We start from the raw sequence: 18,359 nt of genomic DNA, 5'->3' as shown, positions 1-18,359 counted from the left end.
CTCTCCGCTCTCACTGAAAAATATCAGGCTGACATTGTCGCATCACAAACGGGTGTTAGTAAACTACATACATCTCACAGCCCAGTTGCAAAAATTCACAACATTATCAATTGAGGAGTTCAGCGCTGGAGCTCGAAGTCGTATTCTATACAATAAAATGACAAATCACCCGATTCATGACGAGTTTCAACTTTCTGCCATCCGAGGAAATTGCCTGGGACGATCGGTTGCTTCGATACGGTAGTTGGAGAGTATGTATCCATGTGGGGCATTTCCCCACAACATGTCATCGCTGGCTCGTATAACAAATTGGGAGTCATAACCTCGCGGATTGGAAGATTTGGAAAGTGATATTGTCCTCTGATCAGAAAAGCCGTAACAGATCAACCCAGCATCACATATCATATCACTTACCAACTTTTTATTCAACTCATAATCTTTTGCACGCCGTCCTCCGAACCCCAACAATCATCCAAACAATACGATGGCAGCAACCTCGCAATTGCCGCAGTCGTAGCTCTCTTCATATTATCCGGTGGCCACATCCACCTCCGTGGCGAACACTTTGTCCAAGGATCAAAAGAGACCCTGACATGTCCCTCAATGTCATGGTTACTCACGCATTAACCGACGGGCACAAAATGATATTCGACCTAGGCCTGCGCGAGGACGCGGAGAACTATATCCCTCCTGTAGCCGAAAGAATTCGCGCACCAGAAATCATCAATGTTAAAGAGGGTGTATTTGATAGCCTCGAAAAAGCCAACATAGACCCAAAAACGGACATTGACATGGTTTTCTTTTCCCATCTGCACTATGACCACGTCGGGGACCCGCGAAGTTCTCAGCGCCCAAGACAAAATTCGTCATTGGGCCAGGCGCAATGAACGCGCTGCTTGCGCCGCCCAAACACGTACCCGGCAGATCCAGACTCGATCTTTGATTCAAATCTTCTTCCCCTGCAACAGACCGTCGAACTCCCTTCTCCATAGTCATCACCGTCATCATTGATTTAGTTACCCTCAAGTGGGAAAAGCCAGACCTGGCAAGTTCTTGGGTCGTTGCCAGCCGCCATGGACTACTTTGGGGACGGTTCTGTCTTTATCATCGACGCCCCAGGCCATCTTGCCGGCCACTTCAATCTCCTGGTACGTATTGATTCAGAAAAATGGATGTGTTTGGCGGGCGATACCGCTCATGATGTCAGAGTATATAAGGGGACGAGGGAGTTAGCGGTCTTCCCAGATCCAAACCAACCTGGTTGTGTTATTTGAGCACATGCTGATAAAGAGGCGGCGGCTCATGAGCATATGCTTCATGTAAAGAAATTGGATGACGATGAGAGGCGGTGGAGCTTATTCTTTCGCATGATTTTGGCTGGGTTGACAGTCATGGGGAAAAATGGATGGTGACGTGATAATTCAGAGCAAGTAGCATAGAATAAAACGACATGGGTGACTTAATCGTTGCGTCTCGCAAAATAACAGCAGTCTACGGTTCCTGTTGATAATATCCTCTGATGGTTGGCATCGTGGGTGATAGAGCTGCAGTTGGAGTCGAGACCTGTTTCTGAGAGCAGCACTCTTTACCTTGTAAGCGTGACACTGGACGGAAACACATGACCTGTAAACCACCAAACTATTAACGCCGGAGGATCATTTAACGTTAAGGCTTCGTCTAGTTAAGGAATTATGTAGCAAAAGTCGATGAAAAACCTAGAAGTTAGGGAAGCTTTTCACTAAACTTTTCAACTAATTATTTTAATATTGGCAATGCACTATTAGGAGTGGATTGATTCATGACCAGAATCGTATCAAAAAAATGCTTTAAGAAATGAATGAATTTCAGTGCTATCGACCGAAGTAGAGCTCAATTAGCCCTAATACCAGATGTGAATGGTATAAACTGATATAGGCGGATAATGCAAAAAACAGGACAGTCGAGTGTCGGCAAGGAACATGCGGGAGAACTCGTCGCATTTCAAGAGCTCTACTCGCCGTCTATAAAAACGTGGATTAAAGATATCGAAGAAGAGGCATACTAGACTCATAAAAAGGGCATTACCTACGAGACAGTAAGGTGGAAACCAAGAGAATCGGACACCCGCATAACAATCGACAAAAAATCGTATCCAGAAACCAGCCGATCAATTGATGCTTGATCATATAAGCTCCCACTCCGCAACGCCCCCAAATCCCATAGCCACCCTTCCAATGCCACGGAGGAACTCCTCTCTGGTAAGACCTTGAGTGTCCTGCATGTCTCCAAAACTCGTCACCCTGTAGATGTGCAGTTTCTGTCCCGGGGCACCCAAGATACGAGGATTGGGGACATCGACGTACCAAATGTCCCCGCCAGCACCTGGACCAGATCCACGTACATAATGGAAGGGAAGATATTCCTTATTGCGTCCATCAATACCATTAGCCATTAGAATAAAGAGATACGGAGTCTGCATATTACTTCGCTCCAGCGTCCAGTGTTCGCAAAGGAGGCCGAATTGGAACCGTATCGGGGATTGTTGGTGAATGGAAATTTTCTTCGATCGGGGCTGGAGTGTTTTTTCTCCAATTCCAAGTTCAGCTTTTACACCAGTATATATGATAGGAGGTTCAACACCATTTGGCATGGAAGGGTTAATGCTCATATATTCTTCCCAGGATATACATGGACGGCCGTCGTCACGGTAAAAATCGCTCGGATTGGATGGGAAGTGCTTGTTGCCGAACTCATCGTTGGTCATGGTGAAATACTCCGGGGTGAAATCTTTGTTGTACGGTTGTCCTTTACCCCTAACATTGCCGGAACCCCAGCAGGCATCGATGAGCTTCCAGCGTCCATTGTCAATGCGCACCACGTTCCAAGCATGGTTACTGTTGTATGGAGGTATTGGGGAGCCTGGTGGAAGTGGAGTGTAACCGTAGCCTTTGCCATGGCCTGAAACTATTCGGGCCTCTAATCCAGCAAACGTCGCCAACCGTTCGAAGAGCTCAGCATACCCCTCACAAACTGCCAGGCCGGTGGCAAAGGTACTGTCTGCTGTTGAGGGTGTCAAGTTATTATTAAAAAATGCGTCAACGTTGTAATCGATGTTATGATGGAGCCAGGTAAATATCGCACGGGCTTTATCCGTGAGAGATGGGAAAGGAGCGGTGAGTTGATTGGCGAGCCTGGCAAGATCATTCGTAGGAAGTGATTGCCTGGGGAATTTTGCTGCGTGATTATCCGGGCCAGAAAAATCACGGCATATCATACATAGATCTGACGAGCCGGTAACAGGAGCTGGGGAGGGAGGAATGCGTGGTTTTGTTGCTTGTATCTTCGACAAATCAGGACGAGACCTGATTGGTACAGAAGGGACTGAGCCATTGGCCTGTTGAACATATTCGCAGCCATCGGTTACCGGTTCGTGACTTGTTGAGTGATTATTTATAGTAGCAAATGACGACGCCTTTATCTTTTCAAGGACACTAGATGGAGGGACAGGTGGGGGGATTTTTCGCTGGGGTAACTGAGGGGGCTTGGCAAAATCATCATTCGCAGATTTCCGCGATGGAAGAGGAGGTAGACCATTGGCATAAGATGAAGTTGACCGAATGGGTAACTTCTGTGCAACGGAAAAGACAGAGGTGGACGACGGCTGGCAATCCGAATCAAGACCCCCCACAGACGATTGAGATCTCAGCGTCTGGTTTCCATTTATATTCCCATTTCTCTTTGGAGGCAATGGCGGAAGGGAGATTTCTCCCCATTCTGGTGCCAGCCTGCAGGTCGCTGTTTTTTCAGACGAGATTGACCTGGGAGGAGGTGATCTGCCATTTCCAGTTGAAGTTGTTGAGTTTGCGGATATGGAGGGGGTGGAAATTGAAGAATCACCAGAGTTTCTCCGGTGAGAGATATCGGATGACTTGCGCTGAGGCAGCGGAGGTAACCGGGTCGTAGCCGTAGCTTTTCTCGCAGGCAGGGGAGGCGGTACCTTTTTTGGCCTTTGTGGGGGAGTAGGGACCCTCTGGCCCGCCCTAGTGATCGTCGGTGGGGGAAGTATAATATGATCTTTAACTGACGCGTAGGAGGGGCGGGAATCATGGTTAGCATCGGGAATGTCTCTCTGGGAAATGGGAGGTCTAGGGCCAGGTAGATCTGGTTTGATTTCTCGAGAAGAGGAAGCAGCGGGTGCTCGTTCAACATGCGCCTGGTTCAAGGCCGCAATTCGCTCTTGAATTGTCACCATGTTCAGATATATGAGGGTGTGAATTGATAGCAAGCCGGGAAACAAAAAACTCGCAACAACGATAAACGATGGAAAATCGATATCTCATCAATTTCGAAGCTGGATGTCCAGTTTCTAGTATCCTAGTAGAACAGAGAGCGTCTAGTAATCGATTCTTCGACAGAAAAGAGGGCTCTGGCGAGGCTGATAGCTGGCTATATGCAGTGTTCAGATACTGGATGGCATGATCGTCTCGTACCGTGACCCATTACCAGATTCAAAGAACATCGTTAACTTGAGCGGAGGTAATCTGTAAATGCCTTGGTAAATGAGTAACAGTCACACATTCCACCTAACCCGTTGTAAAATGGCTCAATCGGCGATTTTGTACGGAGTATTATGGTAGTTCATTTCTAGAGAGCCGCAGTCCAACGAGCTGGCATTAAGCCGTTTAACTAACGTTAGTGAACAAGTTTGGCAGACTCCCAAACACGGTTAACTACGAACCAACTAATCAGCAGCTCGTGTCAGGTATTGCGCCGAGAAATGCGGTGGAGTCTGAATGATCACTGTCTAATAAAAGCACAGACGTGAGAAAAGAGAGGGCTTTTACCCGTAGACTCGATGATATCCGTTCTGCGTGTTCTCCGCCTTACTTTTAACACTGGGGAGAGCCAGCCGGGGCTCAACAAATGACCAGAGCCTGTGAGTCTTTCAACCAATAACAGTTAGTTAGACCATCTCAGAGCTCTGCCCTGCTAAAAGAACAAAAGCCTTGTTTGGCAGGGTTTCGGATATCTGGATGCTTGTGCCAATTTTCCTATTTTGAGAGACCTGGAGCCATGGAAACTAGTTAACTAACCTTTAAGTGGTGTGACTTTTAACCGAGCTAAATAAATAAAACCCAGCACACAGCCTAACGTAATTTATACCATCAATTTGCAAGATAAATACACAAAACTTTACAGAAATAGAGGGCCGAATTGAACTTACAATTTCTGCTCTTAAAAAGCAGGAAACACTTGTGAAGCTCACATGTTTATTTGGTGTATCTCACGTTACTTTTGCAAATAGACTCAATGGTTGATTTTCATGAACGGATTTATGTACAATATAAAACAAAATTTGACTGAGACTGGAGAAAATGATAGTTTAATGAATTCTAAATCTGAATAAATAAATTGACATTTGCTGCTGCGACTTACACATAATGAGAGCATCACACTGAAATAATAAAATCAATAGAACAATAAATATCAAAAATTATGTAATTAAATAGTTTTAATGTAATTCACAAGTAAGTAGAACATACAAGCAAACAAATCACTTTTGTGACTTGAGTCAAAATCAAATGTCTTCAAGTTTCAACTATCAAGAAAATAAAGCTAATTATATTATGAATTATTTTCAATATATCTAGATTATGTACAGCGCAGTATGTTCAATAATTTTATGTATGTTATACTATGATGTTGTTTGCTTTCGTGATTGAGATTTAGTAATCTTCTTAACTAGTTACTTCTCTTTCTTATTTATATTTTGTATATGATATTCTCTGTTTTAATCTTAAATTTTTTTTTTTTGAACTATATATATATTTTCTTTAATACTTTGTTTTGTTTAATATTGCAACTTTCAATTCTTTGACTTTTTTTTCACAAAAGCTACTTTATATATGATTATTGTCATGGCTCAACTAGAGTCAGGATGATAACAAGACAACAACTTCAATTCATCTATCTAACTAGGCAGCTGCGATGAGAATACTAAACTGAGGATTAGAATGTGGAATGAATGAGTAACTGAATATATAGGAGTGGTTGGTGATCGGATCGGACGGATCAACATGAGCAACCGAATATGGTTGAGGTCAGAACAGACCAACCTTAAGAGCGTAGCAGAGCGGATCAACCTTAATCCATATACGAGCAGGTGCGCCGTAACAATTATTTGATAGTTCTTGATCAACTAATTTAAAGTAATAAGTAAGATTAAACGAATTTTATATAATTATAATAATAAATATAATTTTGAATCTTTTTAATTTGCTATTTTAACTGATATATAAAATATAATATAATATTAAAATATAAAATCTACTTTAAATTATATAAAATTAATTTTATAACTTTATTCAAAATTCATATATAAGTTATTTAATATAAAATTAAAAACTTTTTTTAATATAATTAATTTTAAACTATATATACTTTTTTATATATTATTTATAATTTTTTTTTAAAAATAAAATATAATCAATATTCAAAAACTATAAATAAATTAAATATTATATATATAATAAATATTAATATTATTCTTAAAGTAGAATTAATTAAATTCAATTAAAGTATAATTTTTATATTTATCAAATATTAGAAATTAATATTTATTTTTATTTTATTTTTATATAAAATAAATTATTATTATTAAATATTTTATAATTAAAATAGTTTTAATTTATTTTTTATTTAATTATTCTACTAACTTTAACTATATAGTTATATAAAACTTTTTTATATTATAAAAATTATTATATTATTTTTTTAAAAAAATAATTATTATATGAAAAGCTCAATTAATAATAATATTTTTAAAAATAATAGTTATTTATTTTTAATTTTTAAATTATATAAGTTTCAAATAATTAAACTTTTTTAGATTTAATTATTACTTTAATTATTTTAATAATATTTATTTTAAATTTAAACTTGTTAAAATTGTAAATACTATTCAATAAAATTCTATACTTTTTAATAATATTTTATATAACTAAGTTTAAATTATTTATAAATAATATTAAAATTTTATATAGAGCTTATTAATTATACTTAAAGTTATAAAATCTTTGATTATAATTTTTTATATTATTGATAAAGTTTTATACTTAGTTATAAAATTAATTATAAATAAAAAATTAAATTTTTAATTTTAAAAATTATATAATTATTTTTCATATAGTTTTAATTTAAAATAATTTTTTTATTTATTTTAAACTAGAATTTGTATAATAAAAAACTCTTTTTATATTATATTAAATTTTTAGTTTTTAATAATATATTATTATATATTATATAATTATAATTATGATCATTAAAATTATTATAAAAAATATAATATAATAACTTTACAATCACTTATAGTATAGAAATTTAATTTTTATTAAATACTTAAAGAATTAAAAAAACTTTTTTCTTGATTAAAAGCTTAATAATTTTATATAATTAATTAATATTTTAATTATTAAATAATAATTTTAATTTAAAATCAAAAAATTAATTTATTTACTTATATATTTTACTTATTTATAAATTATATTATTTTTTAATACTTTAATTAAGTTAAAACTTAAAAATAATATATAATATAAAATATATTATATTATTAAATTTATTACTTTTTATTCTAATTAATTTTATATATTAAATCATATTATAATAATTTGAATTTTTAATACTGAAAAAATTATTATTTAAATTATAAAATAATTAAATATAGTTTATAACTTTTATATTTGATTATATAGTTAAAATTTTAATATAAAGAGCAGAAAAATTATATAAAATATTTTTAATCACTTTAAAATAAAGCTTTTTTTAAAAATATTAAATCTATTTAAAATATTATTTATTAAAGTTATAAAGTAAAAGCTTTAATTTAATTATTAACTATTTACTCTAATAAAATTTATATAAATTATTAATATAAATAAAAATATCTACTTTATATTTATCAAATATATTAAAAAAATTTTAAATAATTAAATAATTTTAAATTGAAATAAATATTTTAAAAACTTAATAATAATTTTATAATTTAGCTTTATAAAATATATATAATAAAATAAATTATTAAACTTAAGTATAGAAAATATAAAATACAATAAATATTAGTTTTTTTAAAAAAAAAATCAAATTTATTAATAAATATCTTTATTAATGAACTTTTTGAAAAAAATAAGAAAGATTATTTAAAAACTAGTCTAGCTCTAATATATTTTAAATTGAACTTTGAGTATAAATTATACTTTTGAAATCTAGAAATAAAATGTTGCTGAGTTATTTAATAAAATTATCACTCAAAAGTTAATATTAAAGATATTTACATATTCTTAATCAAACAATATTAAAAAGAGTTCAAAAATATAAGATTCAAAGAAGAGTGGAAAAAATTAAGCTAATAGATGAAAACATTCAAATCCATCTATCTTGGGTACCTGCTCATGTAGGCATCTTAGGAAATGAAACAGCAGATCTAACAGCAAAAATTGACACTGAATGTCACGATCTTGTGCCAAGATATCTTCCTGGTCATAGAAACTACCTCTCTGCGGCGCCGCCACCACTCCCCCTACATCTAATGATATTCGTATTCCCCCGCCTCTATATGAGATGATCGTACAGGACCTTGGCGTCCTGCTGGTCTGCACTGTGCTGAGCAATACATACATACATACATATATATATATATATACTTTTTGACTTCTTCAATCCGTCGGGTCCATTCCCAGCGTTGGGTTTTCATCAAGTCATCCTTGCCTCTGGTGGCGCAGCCACCTTGCCATCGCCTTCGGCTCTGGTTGCACTCTGCTTGCTTTGCTTTTAGATCTGGCATGAATTAATTATCATTGGGCGTATGGGCATGGTCTTAGCGATAGGAGTGTGATTGTGTACATCTTATGATGGTCCGTATCTCAGCCGGCCGTCAACTGTAGTCTGGCAAATTTATCTGTATACTCTATGCCTTACTCCCTTGGATCCGTTGCATACACAGTGGCTAGAGGGGGATAGACAGCTGCTCTTTCGAATGTAGTCTGCATTCAAAATGGGAAGGAATTAGAACAGCTGAATATCAAACTTGCACATTTATCAGTGTCCCTGCTATGATGATGCTGATTATTCCGGATTGTAGGTTGGATCGTTAGACGCCAAACCCGGGTGATCTTGGTGAATCGGAACACCGAAATGAGCGTTCGACATGTTTGAATCGTCGCAGAAAGAGCTTCGAAGTCTGCTAGGCTTGCAAGAATCAGTGTGATAATCTCTAACGGCAGCCTCGTGATATGGCAGACTGTTCCTTGAACAGATTCGCATGAATTCAGAGCGTCCATTATTGACGTAGAAAACAGAGAAGAATGAAGGAGAACACTGGGTACAGCTTTACATAGGAGGGCAACGAATAACCAAATATTACCAGTCTGCAATACGTGCCAGAGGTCCCCATTTTGGTTGCCGAAAGGTGGGCGCCACCACGAGGTTGCATCAACTTAACAAACTAACTAGTTAACTAGCGCCTGTCAGCCTGAGGCTAAACAAGCCAGGCACGGAACCCCGACCGCCTGAACTCGCCTAGGATATTATAGTTTTATCAATTGCCGCATTTCCTTTTCACCTTTCCACTTCTTGTCCTTCACAGCAACGGCGTCCACCCGCTCACATTCTACCCAGATGACCTTTTGTCGTTTACATGGGAAGTCTGCCGTCAGATCCTCAATTGTCTTCTATCACACAAGGCTCACTGACGTGCGACATCCTCCTTTCTGACTCCTCACTGTCACCATGACAGACAATCTAGTGCGCCTCCCACTTGATATCATCCCTCTGATTCTTGAGAACCTGCATGATTTTGTTGCTTTCTTTTCAGCAATCCAGAGACCTGTTTAAATTTCCACTCTGTATTCCAAAACTGCAGCCACCAGATTTTGACCTCAATATTCTTGAGTCAGTGTCATTCAATGAAAAAAATGCAACCGGGGCAAGGTTTTCCGGGAAGTTGGTTTTTATCATTTGCAGAGGTTTCGTGGCAAGGGGTGATGCTCACTGTGTCTTTGAGATGGCCTGGAAGTGGGTTTTGCAGATGGACCAGGAGAAGGTGCTGATCCCTATTGCAATGGGTTTGACAATTCTGGAAGCGCTACAGGAAGCGCTACAGATACTCCAACCACAGTATGAGAATCCGCCCACTGTGTTTATTGAGAAGACAAGAAAGAATCACCTATTTTCAACCGACTCCAAAACCCTTGCTCCAAAATCTGCAGTTCAGATGATATCTTGGTGGACGGTATTTTAGGCTGCAAGTACCAGCGCACTGGCAAGCACTTCCAGTGGTATGACATGATGGAAGTGTGGCGATTCACAAAGCTGGGACGGCCTTTGTGAGGAAAAAGAAAGGGATATAGAATGATAGAAGCATAGCCGGAAGATGGCAGGCTTTATATACTCTCATGTATAAGTATAGAAGAAGTTTTACAAAAATAACTAACTTCATAAACTATTGAACCGTCCGGCGACGAAGACACGAAGCACGCATGTGCTACAGAAAATCCAACAAGTCACACCTTGCGCTGAATGGAGAGCGCGACGCACCAACGTTCAGCACTACAACCAGCAGTATTGCCACAAGATGTGATCACTGAAAGGAAAATATGATGAAGGAAAACCAAAAGCACACAATCCTCCACTGGTGAATTCTCGTCTCTAAATAGGGATAGTGGAAGCTTCCCTGCGAGGATTGCCTGCTATTCGGCGGAATTATCTCCCGCGTTCTGGCATATTTACTAAGGAAAAGGTATCGACAAGTTCTCTCATACAGCTCATCGCGCTCCTGTGCCCGCCCCGGGTCACAGTACCCGTTCACGGTCAATGCTGATCGGACATGGTCGAACCTCAGTTCGCCATCCTCTGCTGCTATCGTGCATGCGATAGACATGGTATTTTTGATCTGAGACAGTCAGTCTCAGGAGCTCATTCAATCATAAGCTCCACCTACCGGCCGTTCGTGTGTTTTGCTTCAAATATTGCAGTTTCATGTCGCATTCCAGCCATAGATACACTGAATGGGATGCTCCCATTGATATGAGCTCAGAACTGAATATTACCTAGTTGCTGAGAAGTATTATAGATATGGCCAGCCAAATCTATAGGTTATCTCAAATGAGTTTGCCATGCAGAGGGGCCTGGGGTTGAGAGGCTGCACAAGGCTTGCTAAGCCCCCTAGTAATGTAAACCATAAAATTCATAACAAGATTCTTGATTGGGTTCAATGAGGTGGTTCCTTCTCTGCTGGTGCTGTTACTGGAGGTGCAGCAGGAGAATGAGCATGAGAAGAAGTTCAGGGGGAAGAACAGGCCACCGGCTGATATTTAAAGTCTGTCATCTTAAATATTCTCCATGTTAAATCCTTCTTAGAGAATGACCTGGCAAGTTGGACTTGTAGAATCTACATATGCTGAGGACTGCATAGTGTCATAGAATCCTGTTTTTGCAGAAGCACCACCCAAATTGATGATACTTGTCAATCGAGGCCTGAATTGATCTATCTTGGAGCAAAGGCCAAAGCAAAGGAGCCGACATCACACGGACCCCTTGACATGGTGAAGGAAAAGCGAGCTCAAAGGAGAAATGCCCCTGTCCAGAAGCCTCTCGACTGAACCTCTAATTAATCGCCTTACAGGACTTCTCTGCGCCTTTTGTGCCACTTCGATCTTCCCCCCACTCCCAACAATTCCTTCACTGCTGTCATGCCCTCAGCGTTAATGTTTTTATTCCTTTTGATTTTTTTTAATGCTCATGCTTCCCCCATTTGCCAAAATCAAACTAGAAGACATGTATACAAAAAAAAATTTAGAGGTGACATGTTAATCAAAAAGATTTGTTATTTATCCAAATAACACTGCCCAGCCCCTCCTAACAGCAGAAGATCTATACCTTAGGTAAGATGTACATTTTTGTATGGGAGAACTCTGGGTCTTATCAGGGGAGTCCATCAATGGATCATCTCTGTAACCCTCCCTGAAACTCAGCAGATGATCATGATTGTGACAGAATGGCAAACTTGGTTGATTGCAAAGGTTGCTAGCTAAGAGAACAACTATATATGGTGGAAATATATGTCGCGTGACTGAGGGTTCTGACACCCCCTCTCACCATAGAGTACTCAATACCATATACAACAATAGGCTTACTGCCTTGCAAGGGTACAAAGTTCAACTGGTAAAACAAGACAGTGGTAAAACCAGTTGAAAAAGTGGAGAGCACTAAAGGAAGCACTCATTTTCTCAGCTTTACAATCTCCTTCTAGTGAGCGAACTTAGTGGCTCCCAGTGACTTGGTAAGACCATCCGCCACATTATCTGCAGATGACACGTAGTGTAGAACAATCTCATTCTTGTGAACAAGATCTCGGAGGGAGTAAAAGTGAACCTTCCACATGCTTGGAGTGGAGTGATATAGCTTCACTAGAAGAGCTCTATTCCGGACTTGTTGTCAGCGTGAATAGGGGAGGTGAGAGGGTTAGCTGAGGGTAGAATAGCCCTGTCAACAGTGTTCAACTCTTTGAGCTGGGAGGGTAGGAATCCAGCATCAGCTTCTGTAGAGGATCTAGAGATATCAGTCTGCTTACAACTCCTCCAGGAGACAGGGCCACCGGCCATGTAGATGATATAACCAGTGGTGAAATGGAAACCTTGGTCTCTGTCTGCTCAATCAGCATGAGCATAGACCGCAGGTTCTATATCAGAGCCTCTTATAGTAGGTGACACCAATGTCAGGTGTACCTCAGAGGTAATGTAGGACACATTTTAAGGCTGCTCAGTTCTTTGAAATTGAGTGGGAGCTAAAACACTCAAAGGAATTCGCTAGCAAAGCTAATGTCAGGGCATGTATTGACAGGTAGATATTGTAGAAGTCTGATGTCTGATTGATAGGCGTGTAGAGTGAATTCCCTAGTGTATATCACTGGTTCTTCATCATCTCCCCAAAATCAACATTCTACTTCATTGGAGAAGAGGTTGAATGACAATCTTTCATAGAGAACTTCTTCAAAAGATTCTGAACAAATAGAGATTGAGATATGATAAGAGAGTTGAACTTCTGCTCTATTATCATATTCAAGAAGCAGTTTGAGTCTTCTACATCTTTAATCTCAAAACAGGCAGTGATCTCGGATTTTGTTCAGTTCAAACTTTTGATATATGATCTGTAGAGGTGAATATCATCTACATAAACTGTAATATAAACCTCTTGTGAGTCATGAATAAAGAGCTCAGCATCATGCTGACACTGCATTTTTCACAGCTCCTCATATCATAGAAAGGTTGTTTGTTTGACTGTAGAATTCTTGCATTAACTCACAGACTAAGTCTCCTCAACCTTCTCCTCAACCTGCAGGCTGACACATATATACATACTCATTCTGTGGCAGCTGAGAATTCAAGAATGCAGTAATCATATATATCTGCAAGATATGTCATTCTCAAGATGTTGACATAGTCATTAGAGCTCTGGAGGTGGTGACTGATACTACAGAGACATATGTTCTAGAGAAGTTGACATCTTTCTGTTGGAAATTTCCACAAACCACTCAGCGGGTCTTATATCAAATGATTTGACCTGCATTGTTGACCTGTTATGAGCAATATGACAGCCAGCATCACTATCTCATATGATGAGGTCATTATTGCATCGCCCAACAAAGCATGCTGAAATGATAATAATCTCTGCAAGGTTCACTGTGTGAAAAGAGTCATCACTGATTATTGAGGACTCGATGTCTGCTTTATCCCCGTTGTTGTCCTTTGCCTTGCTCTTGCTCTTGTTCTTGTTGAATTTCTTTATTTTATCAGCATTGTCCTTCTGCCAATGCTTAGAAGTCTTGTCAGAGTGAGCAAGCGAGCAGATTTCACGGTAAGGTATTTGTCCTCAAAATAAGTAGGTGAAGCCTCAGAATCACAGAGATGGTGATGCCTAGACTGCATTTGAGAACAGAATCCTGTGTGAGATATTGAGGTTGAAGGATCAGCTGCATTGACCTGTGTAGTAGCAGATGTATTCTTATCTTTGAGAGGGTCAATCTAAGAGTGAATTTCCTTCATAATTGAGATGACATTCAATACAACAGCAGTATATTTTGAGATCTGAGCCTCTTCAACATTCTTCTGGACATAATTGCGCCATGTTGTTGATAGATCTGAGTAAAAGATATCCAATATCAGATTCTCAGGTGAGGACATCTTCAGCATCTCTAACTTGATGAGAGCTGCGTGAAATTTATTGAAGTAGGAGTGTATATCGTCCATCTTCTCATTTGCAAGAGCTGTAGAGGTCATATATCCTTCCTGTGAAGTTGAGTCCTTGGTACTAAGTATTCCTCCTCAATTGCATACCATAGGGTGAAGGTGATGCGAATCTCATCATTCTTTAGAAGGTGAGCTTCAACTGAGGAGCTCAAGGAGTTGGATATAAAGATGTATAATCATCAGTTCTTCGCTTCCCAAAAGGGAGCCAATTCAGAATCCTCATGGGATCACATGTTTGCTCTTCCTCAATTATGATCCAGCATTGGGCAGCTACTAGCCTTGATTTTATCAAAGATCTCCAAGTCACATAGTTGAGAGTGCCAGTTTAAGGCACTTGACTTGTGAATGTTCTTGATATCTTCTTTGAACTGGCTAATTGCCTTGCCAACACGGTTATCAGGGTCGTAGAGATTATACTGGAGTTTGCTGCCAATCTGAGGATTCCAGGCTGTATCACGGCTCACAGGAGAATTGGCAGTGGCAATGTTGTTGTAGTTATTAGCAGCCCAGGCTGCTTGAAGTTTTTCTAACTGAAGCTCTAGTTCCAGAGCTTTACATTTCTCTCTATTATTTTCCAGTTCCAGCTGCATTCTGCTAAGAGAATGGTGACTAGGACCATCATCAGGTCTCTGCCCAGCCGGGGTATTGGGGGCAAGGTGGGATCGAGGAGGCCTAACAGATGCAGGAGCTGTAGGGAGATTGAGATCTGAGATCCCAGGGGTATTATGGACAGTTAAGTCCTCAAAGGATCAGATAGGCTCTCGGGAGGTGGGGGTTTGATTTGAGGTAACTGATACGTCTGAATTTATTCGTACTCGGGATCGCGAACGCGTAATAGAGGTGATCTCACTGGATCAGCCATCCTTGTTGATTTGATTGATCAAAGGATCAAAATATAGATAAAAAAGGGCTTCTAAGAAGACTTCTCTATTCTAGAGAGGAATCTCATCGAAATTCGCTTCTTTAGGGTGATATCCTTTCGTCTTCTTCGCGTGTCCCGAAAGATTGAGGAACGCGTCAAGGACTCCGCCAAATAGGGAGCGTAGGTCTCTTAATATATAAAAGATAAATAAGATAGAGATCAGATGAAGAAAGCAGTCGCTGATTTCGACAAGATAACTCCCGAATTGGCAGCGTTTGGGAGCAAAAACGGGTCTCATAACCTAACAGAATGGCAAGCTTGGTTGATTGCAAAGGTTGCTAGCTACGGGAACGACTATATATGGTGGAAAACAGTCACGTGATTGAAGGGTCCGAAAGATTGTTAAAAGATCAAAGCGCTGGAGTACCAAAAACTGTGATGGCAGCTTTTCAGTAGTTTATCCTTTATCGAACGCAAAAGGGAAACGGAAAGGCAGATAAGGAGGTGAAGGATTGTGGATGATCTGTGAGATTACTCGGATGTTCCAGGCCCGATAGCTGGACTCCTCGCGGTGGTTCCGCGTGAAGACCATGATTGCTGGGAGGTCGGCGGCAGTCAACTGTTAATGGCCTCCCCTGTTGACGCGTGTGGCACAGTTTGTGTGATCATGCTGTACTTGGGTGAACGGGTAATGGTGCCGTGTGCGCATTCCGCATGGACCAGAAGACCCTTCAGTGTCGCCAGCCTCTCATTGCACATATTGCAATCCATCGGCCGGAACTTAAATCCAGATGCCACCTCTAGAAATATTTAGTCAGATTTTCTGATTCATGGAACAAATAGACTCAGTCTGCCAGCATGAGCTTGATGTTCTGCAAACAGATAAAGCACATTTTGAGTCGTGGTTCCGTCCAAACCACTCGAGCGGCCGAGCCGAGGAGCCTGTTTGATGATGGCTGGCCAATCACTTCTGCCTGAAGTCTGTCAGTTTTGACGTGGTTGACTTGGGGGAGAAAACACAGCCACACTGACAGCAGAGAGGACCCTTCTCAACAGGGCAATATGCACAGACTGCGTGAATGGCTCTGATCTATCATTGCAGTTCCACCTCTGTTGACAGCAGCATCAGGACCACATCAATCATTATCATCAGCTCAGGCGCCATGTACTGCTCCAGTTCACTTCTCACATTCTCATCAACCACCCTTCTGAAGAGCTGTTGCTCACTGCTGATCACCAGCTGTTCCTGTTGATGTCATTTCAGAATCTCACACTTGAGCAGAGTCCTCGCGCGTTACTTCTCACTGCAGAGCTAGTGAACAGCTTTGTGATGCCTCTCATCTCATCTCTCATGTTTCTCAACCTGGTCTCTGTATCACTTCTCCCACCACTTCTCCCACCACTTGTCTTTCTCAGCCATTCGCCGGTACCTCTGTCTGCTTCTGCCACGGAGCCAGCTTGCAGCAGAGTCACAGCATTTCTTCAGATGTTCAACTCTCTGAAAGATCCTCAGAATGTGAGACAGATGGTTCACTGATCTCAACTTCTTCAGTGTCAGTTCTCAGAGTCAGCAGGAGTTGATGAACCAGCTCATTGAGCACATCATTCTCATCAGCATCTTCTGCAGCTTGAGACCACAGTAGATGCTGAGGATATCAGCAGTGATGCTCCGATCCAGAGAGTGTTTGAGAAATGTATTGATACTGGCATGCTGAAGCATCAGATTCTGAAGAAAATTGCTCACATCCACTGTCCGACAATGCTAACATTAGCACACACTCACTCCAGAAGCAGTAAGAGGGCTAAGAATGAGAGCAATCAGCAGAAAGGGAAGGACAGATGAATACTCATGACTCTCATTAAAAGCCTTCACGGCTTCATCACAGAGGGACATACGGCTTCATGGCCTGATCAAAGCCTGTGATCTCACTGCCATTTTTCATGTGATTTCGCAGTGACAATGTGGTCAGCCACCTCTCATGTGTGATTCAGATGCCATCTCCTTCGCAGATCATGATGCAGAAGATGAACTTGTCCAACAGATCATCTCACAGTGGCAGTTCCTGCTAGTTGAGCCTGTCCAGAATGCCCAGGCTGTACAGCTTCTCAGAGGCTTTGAGACTTGATGACTTGAACACCTTGATGTGAAACAGTATCACCAGAAGAAATACATGTGGACTGAGTATCAGAGTAAGGTTGTAGATAATCTCCAGAAGTCAAAAAGTGTAACTGAGTGCACAGTTAGTTGGATAATGAGGCAACAAAGCATTCATGAAGCATGAGGTAAAACCTACACATCATTCATGCCCAAGAAGATCTTGGTGAAGTGGGTGGTGAGCCTCACACAGATGTGATGTACTGGAATGAGGGTCCAAGACCAGTGTGAGCACTGGATCGCGATAGTGAAGCTGGGTCAAGGCATCCAGTCAGTTGCCCATGACAGCCGCGAGCTGGGAGGAGAGAATCAGCTGAGTGCGCGCCCAATCAACCTGAAACTCCATCTCATTTGTGGTCAGAAGCATATGATCATACTTTGCAAGTTCATCAACGTACATGGTCCCTGGCGTCCTCAGTTCACAGCTGAATTTCTTCTCATCAGTGATGAGCTCAATCACCTACCGCGACAGTTTAGATGGAGATACTCAAAATGAGGAATACAGAATGTGGTTGAAGATTTAGTACTCACATCCTGTGATTGTGCCATGATCAGAGGGTCAATGGTGTGCTGGTGTCTTGCTTATAGACCTGAGAATACCGTTTCCAGAACGTTATCAAAGAGCTGACAGCTGGGATCCCCATTCACCTTCTTCCTCCTTTGCCGCGACATGATCACAAGCCCAGCTGAGGAACCCTTTAAGGGACTGGATCAAGGGTGCCTGGTAGGCATTGAACAAATCTCTCTTCATATATTTGCAGTACCTGAGATCCTCCACAGTTAGTGAGTTTGCCTGGTGCACACTTGGGATCACACTCACTGGTGCCAGTGGTCATGGACTCTGTCCATCCCACTGATTGTCTATTTGTATTAATGACACAGCTGTAGGCGTTTCATGTCAAGGTTGGCCTCCCCAGCCTCATAATGTTCGGGAGGAAGAAGCTTGTCTTCTTTCCCAAATTTCCTCATTGCTTTCATCACTGTTGTCGCTGTCATCGCTGTCGTCATTGTCGGTCTCCTCAGTCAGGTCAGCGTCATTGCCACTGCGTTCTGAAAACAC

At 40.3% G+C, this 18,359-nt stretch overlaps 5 protein-coding genes across 5 annotated transcripts; 2 read left to right on the top strand and 3 right to left on the bottom strand.

Moving 5' to 3' along the window:
- Positions 1–593: 593 nt before the first annotated feature.
- On the top strand, positions 594–1,274 carry PAAG_05539 (hypothetical protein; the record flags this gene model as incomplete). The annotated part of the gene is made up of 2 exons (XM_015845606.1): positions 594–794; positions 1,017–1,274. The coding sequence occupies 2 exons, from the start codon at positions 594–596 to the stop codon at positions 1,272–1,274; spliced, it is 459 nt and encodes a 152-aa protein (XP_015699832.1).
- An 887-nt stretch (positions 1,275–2,161) lies between these two features.
- On the bottom strand, positions 2,162–4,231 carry PAAG_05538 (hypothetical protein; the record flags this gene model as incomplete). The annotated part of the gene is made up of 1 exon (XM_002792763.1): positions 2,162–4,231. One exon carries the CDS (start codon positions 4,229–4,231, stop codon positions 2,162–2,164), a length of 2,070 nt encoding a protein of 689 aa, XP_002792809.1.
- A 5,808-nt stretch (positions 4,232–10,039) lies between these two features.
- On the top strand, positions 10,040–10,365 carry PAAG_12059 (hypothetical protein; the record flags this gene model as incomplete). The annotated part of the gene is made up of 2 exons (XM_015847599.1): positions 10,040–10,152; positions 10,245–10,365. 2 exons carry the CDS (start codon positions 10,040–10,042, stop codon positions 10,363–10,365), a joined length of 234 nt encoding a protein of 77 aa, XP_015702824.1.
- Positions 10,366–14,057: 3,692 nt separating this feature from the next.
- On the bottom strand, positions 14,058–14,872 carry PAAG_05537 (hypothetical protein; the record flags this gene model as incomplete). Its single annotated transcript, XM_015845605.1, has 2 exons — positions 14,058–14,343; positions 14,622–14,872. The coding sequence occupies 2 exons, from the start codon at positions 14,870–14,872 to the stop codon at positions 14,058–14,060; spliced, it is 537 nt and encodes a 178-aa protein (XP_015699831.1).
- Positions 14,873–17,570: 2,698 nt separating this feature from the next.
- PAAG_05536 (hypothetical protein) lies at positions 17,571–17,848 on the bottom strand (the record flags this gene model as incomplete). Its single annotated transcript, XM_002792761.2, has 2 exons — positions 17,571–17,759; positions 17,831–17,848. 2 exons carry the CDS (start codon positions 17,846–17,848, stop codon positions 17,571–17,573), a joined length of 207 nt encoding a protein of 68 aa, XP_002792807.2.
- Positions 17,849–18,359: the final 511 nt, after the last annotated feature.

This window comes from Paracoccidioides lutzii (assembly GCF_000150705.2).
Source record: "Paracoccidioides lutzii Pb01 unplaced genomic scaffold supercont2.14, whole genome shotgun sequence".
In the NCBI taxonomy this organism is placed as follows: domain Eukaryota; kingdom Fungi; phylum Ascomycota; class Eurotiomycetes; order Onygenales; family Ajellomycetaceae; genus Paracoccidioides; species Paracoccidioides lutzii.
Note: the sequence above shows the minus strand (reverse complement) of the source record. Positions and strands in the feature narration are given on the sequence as shown.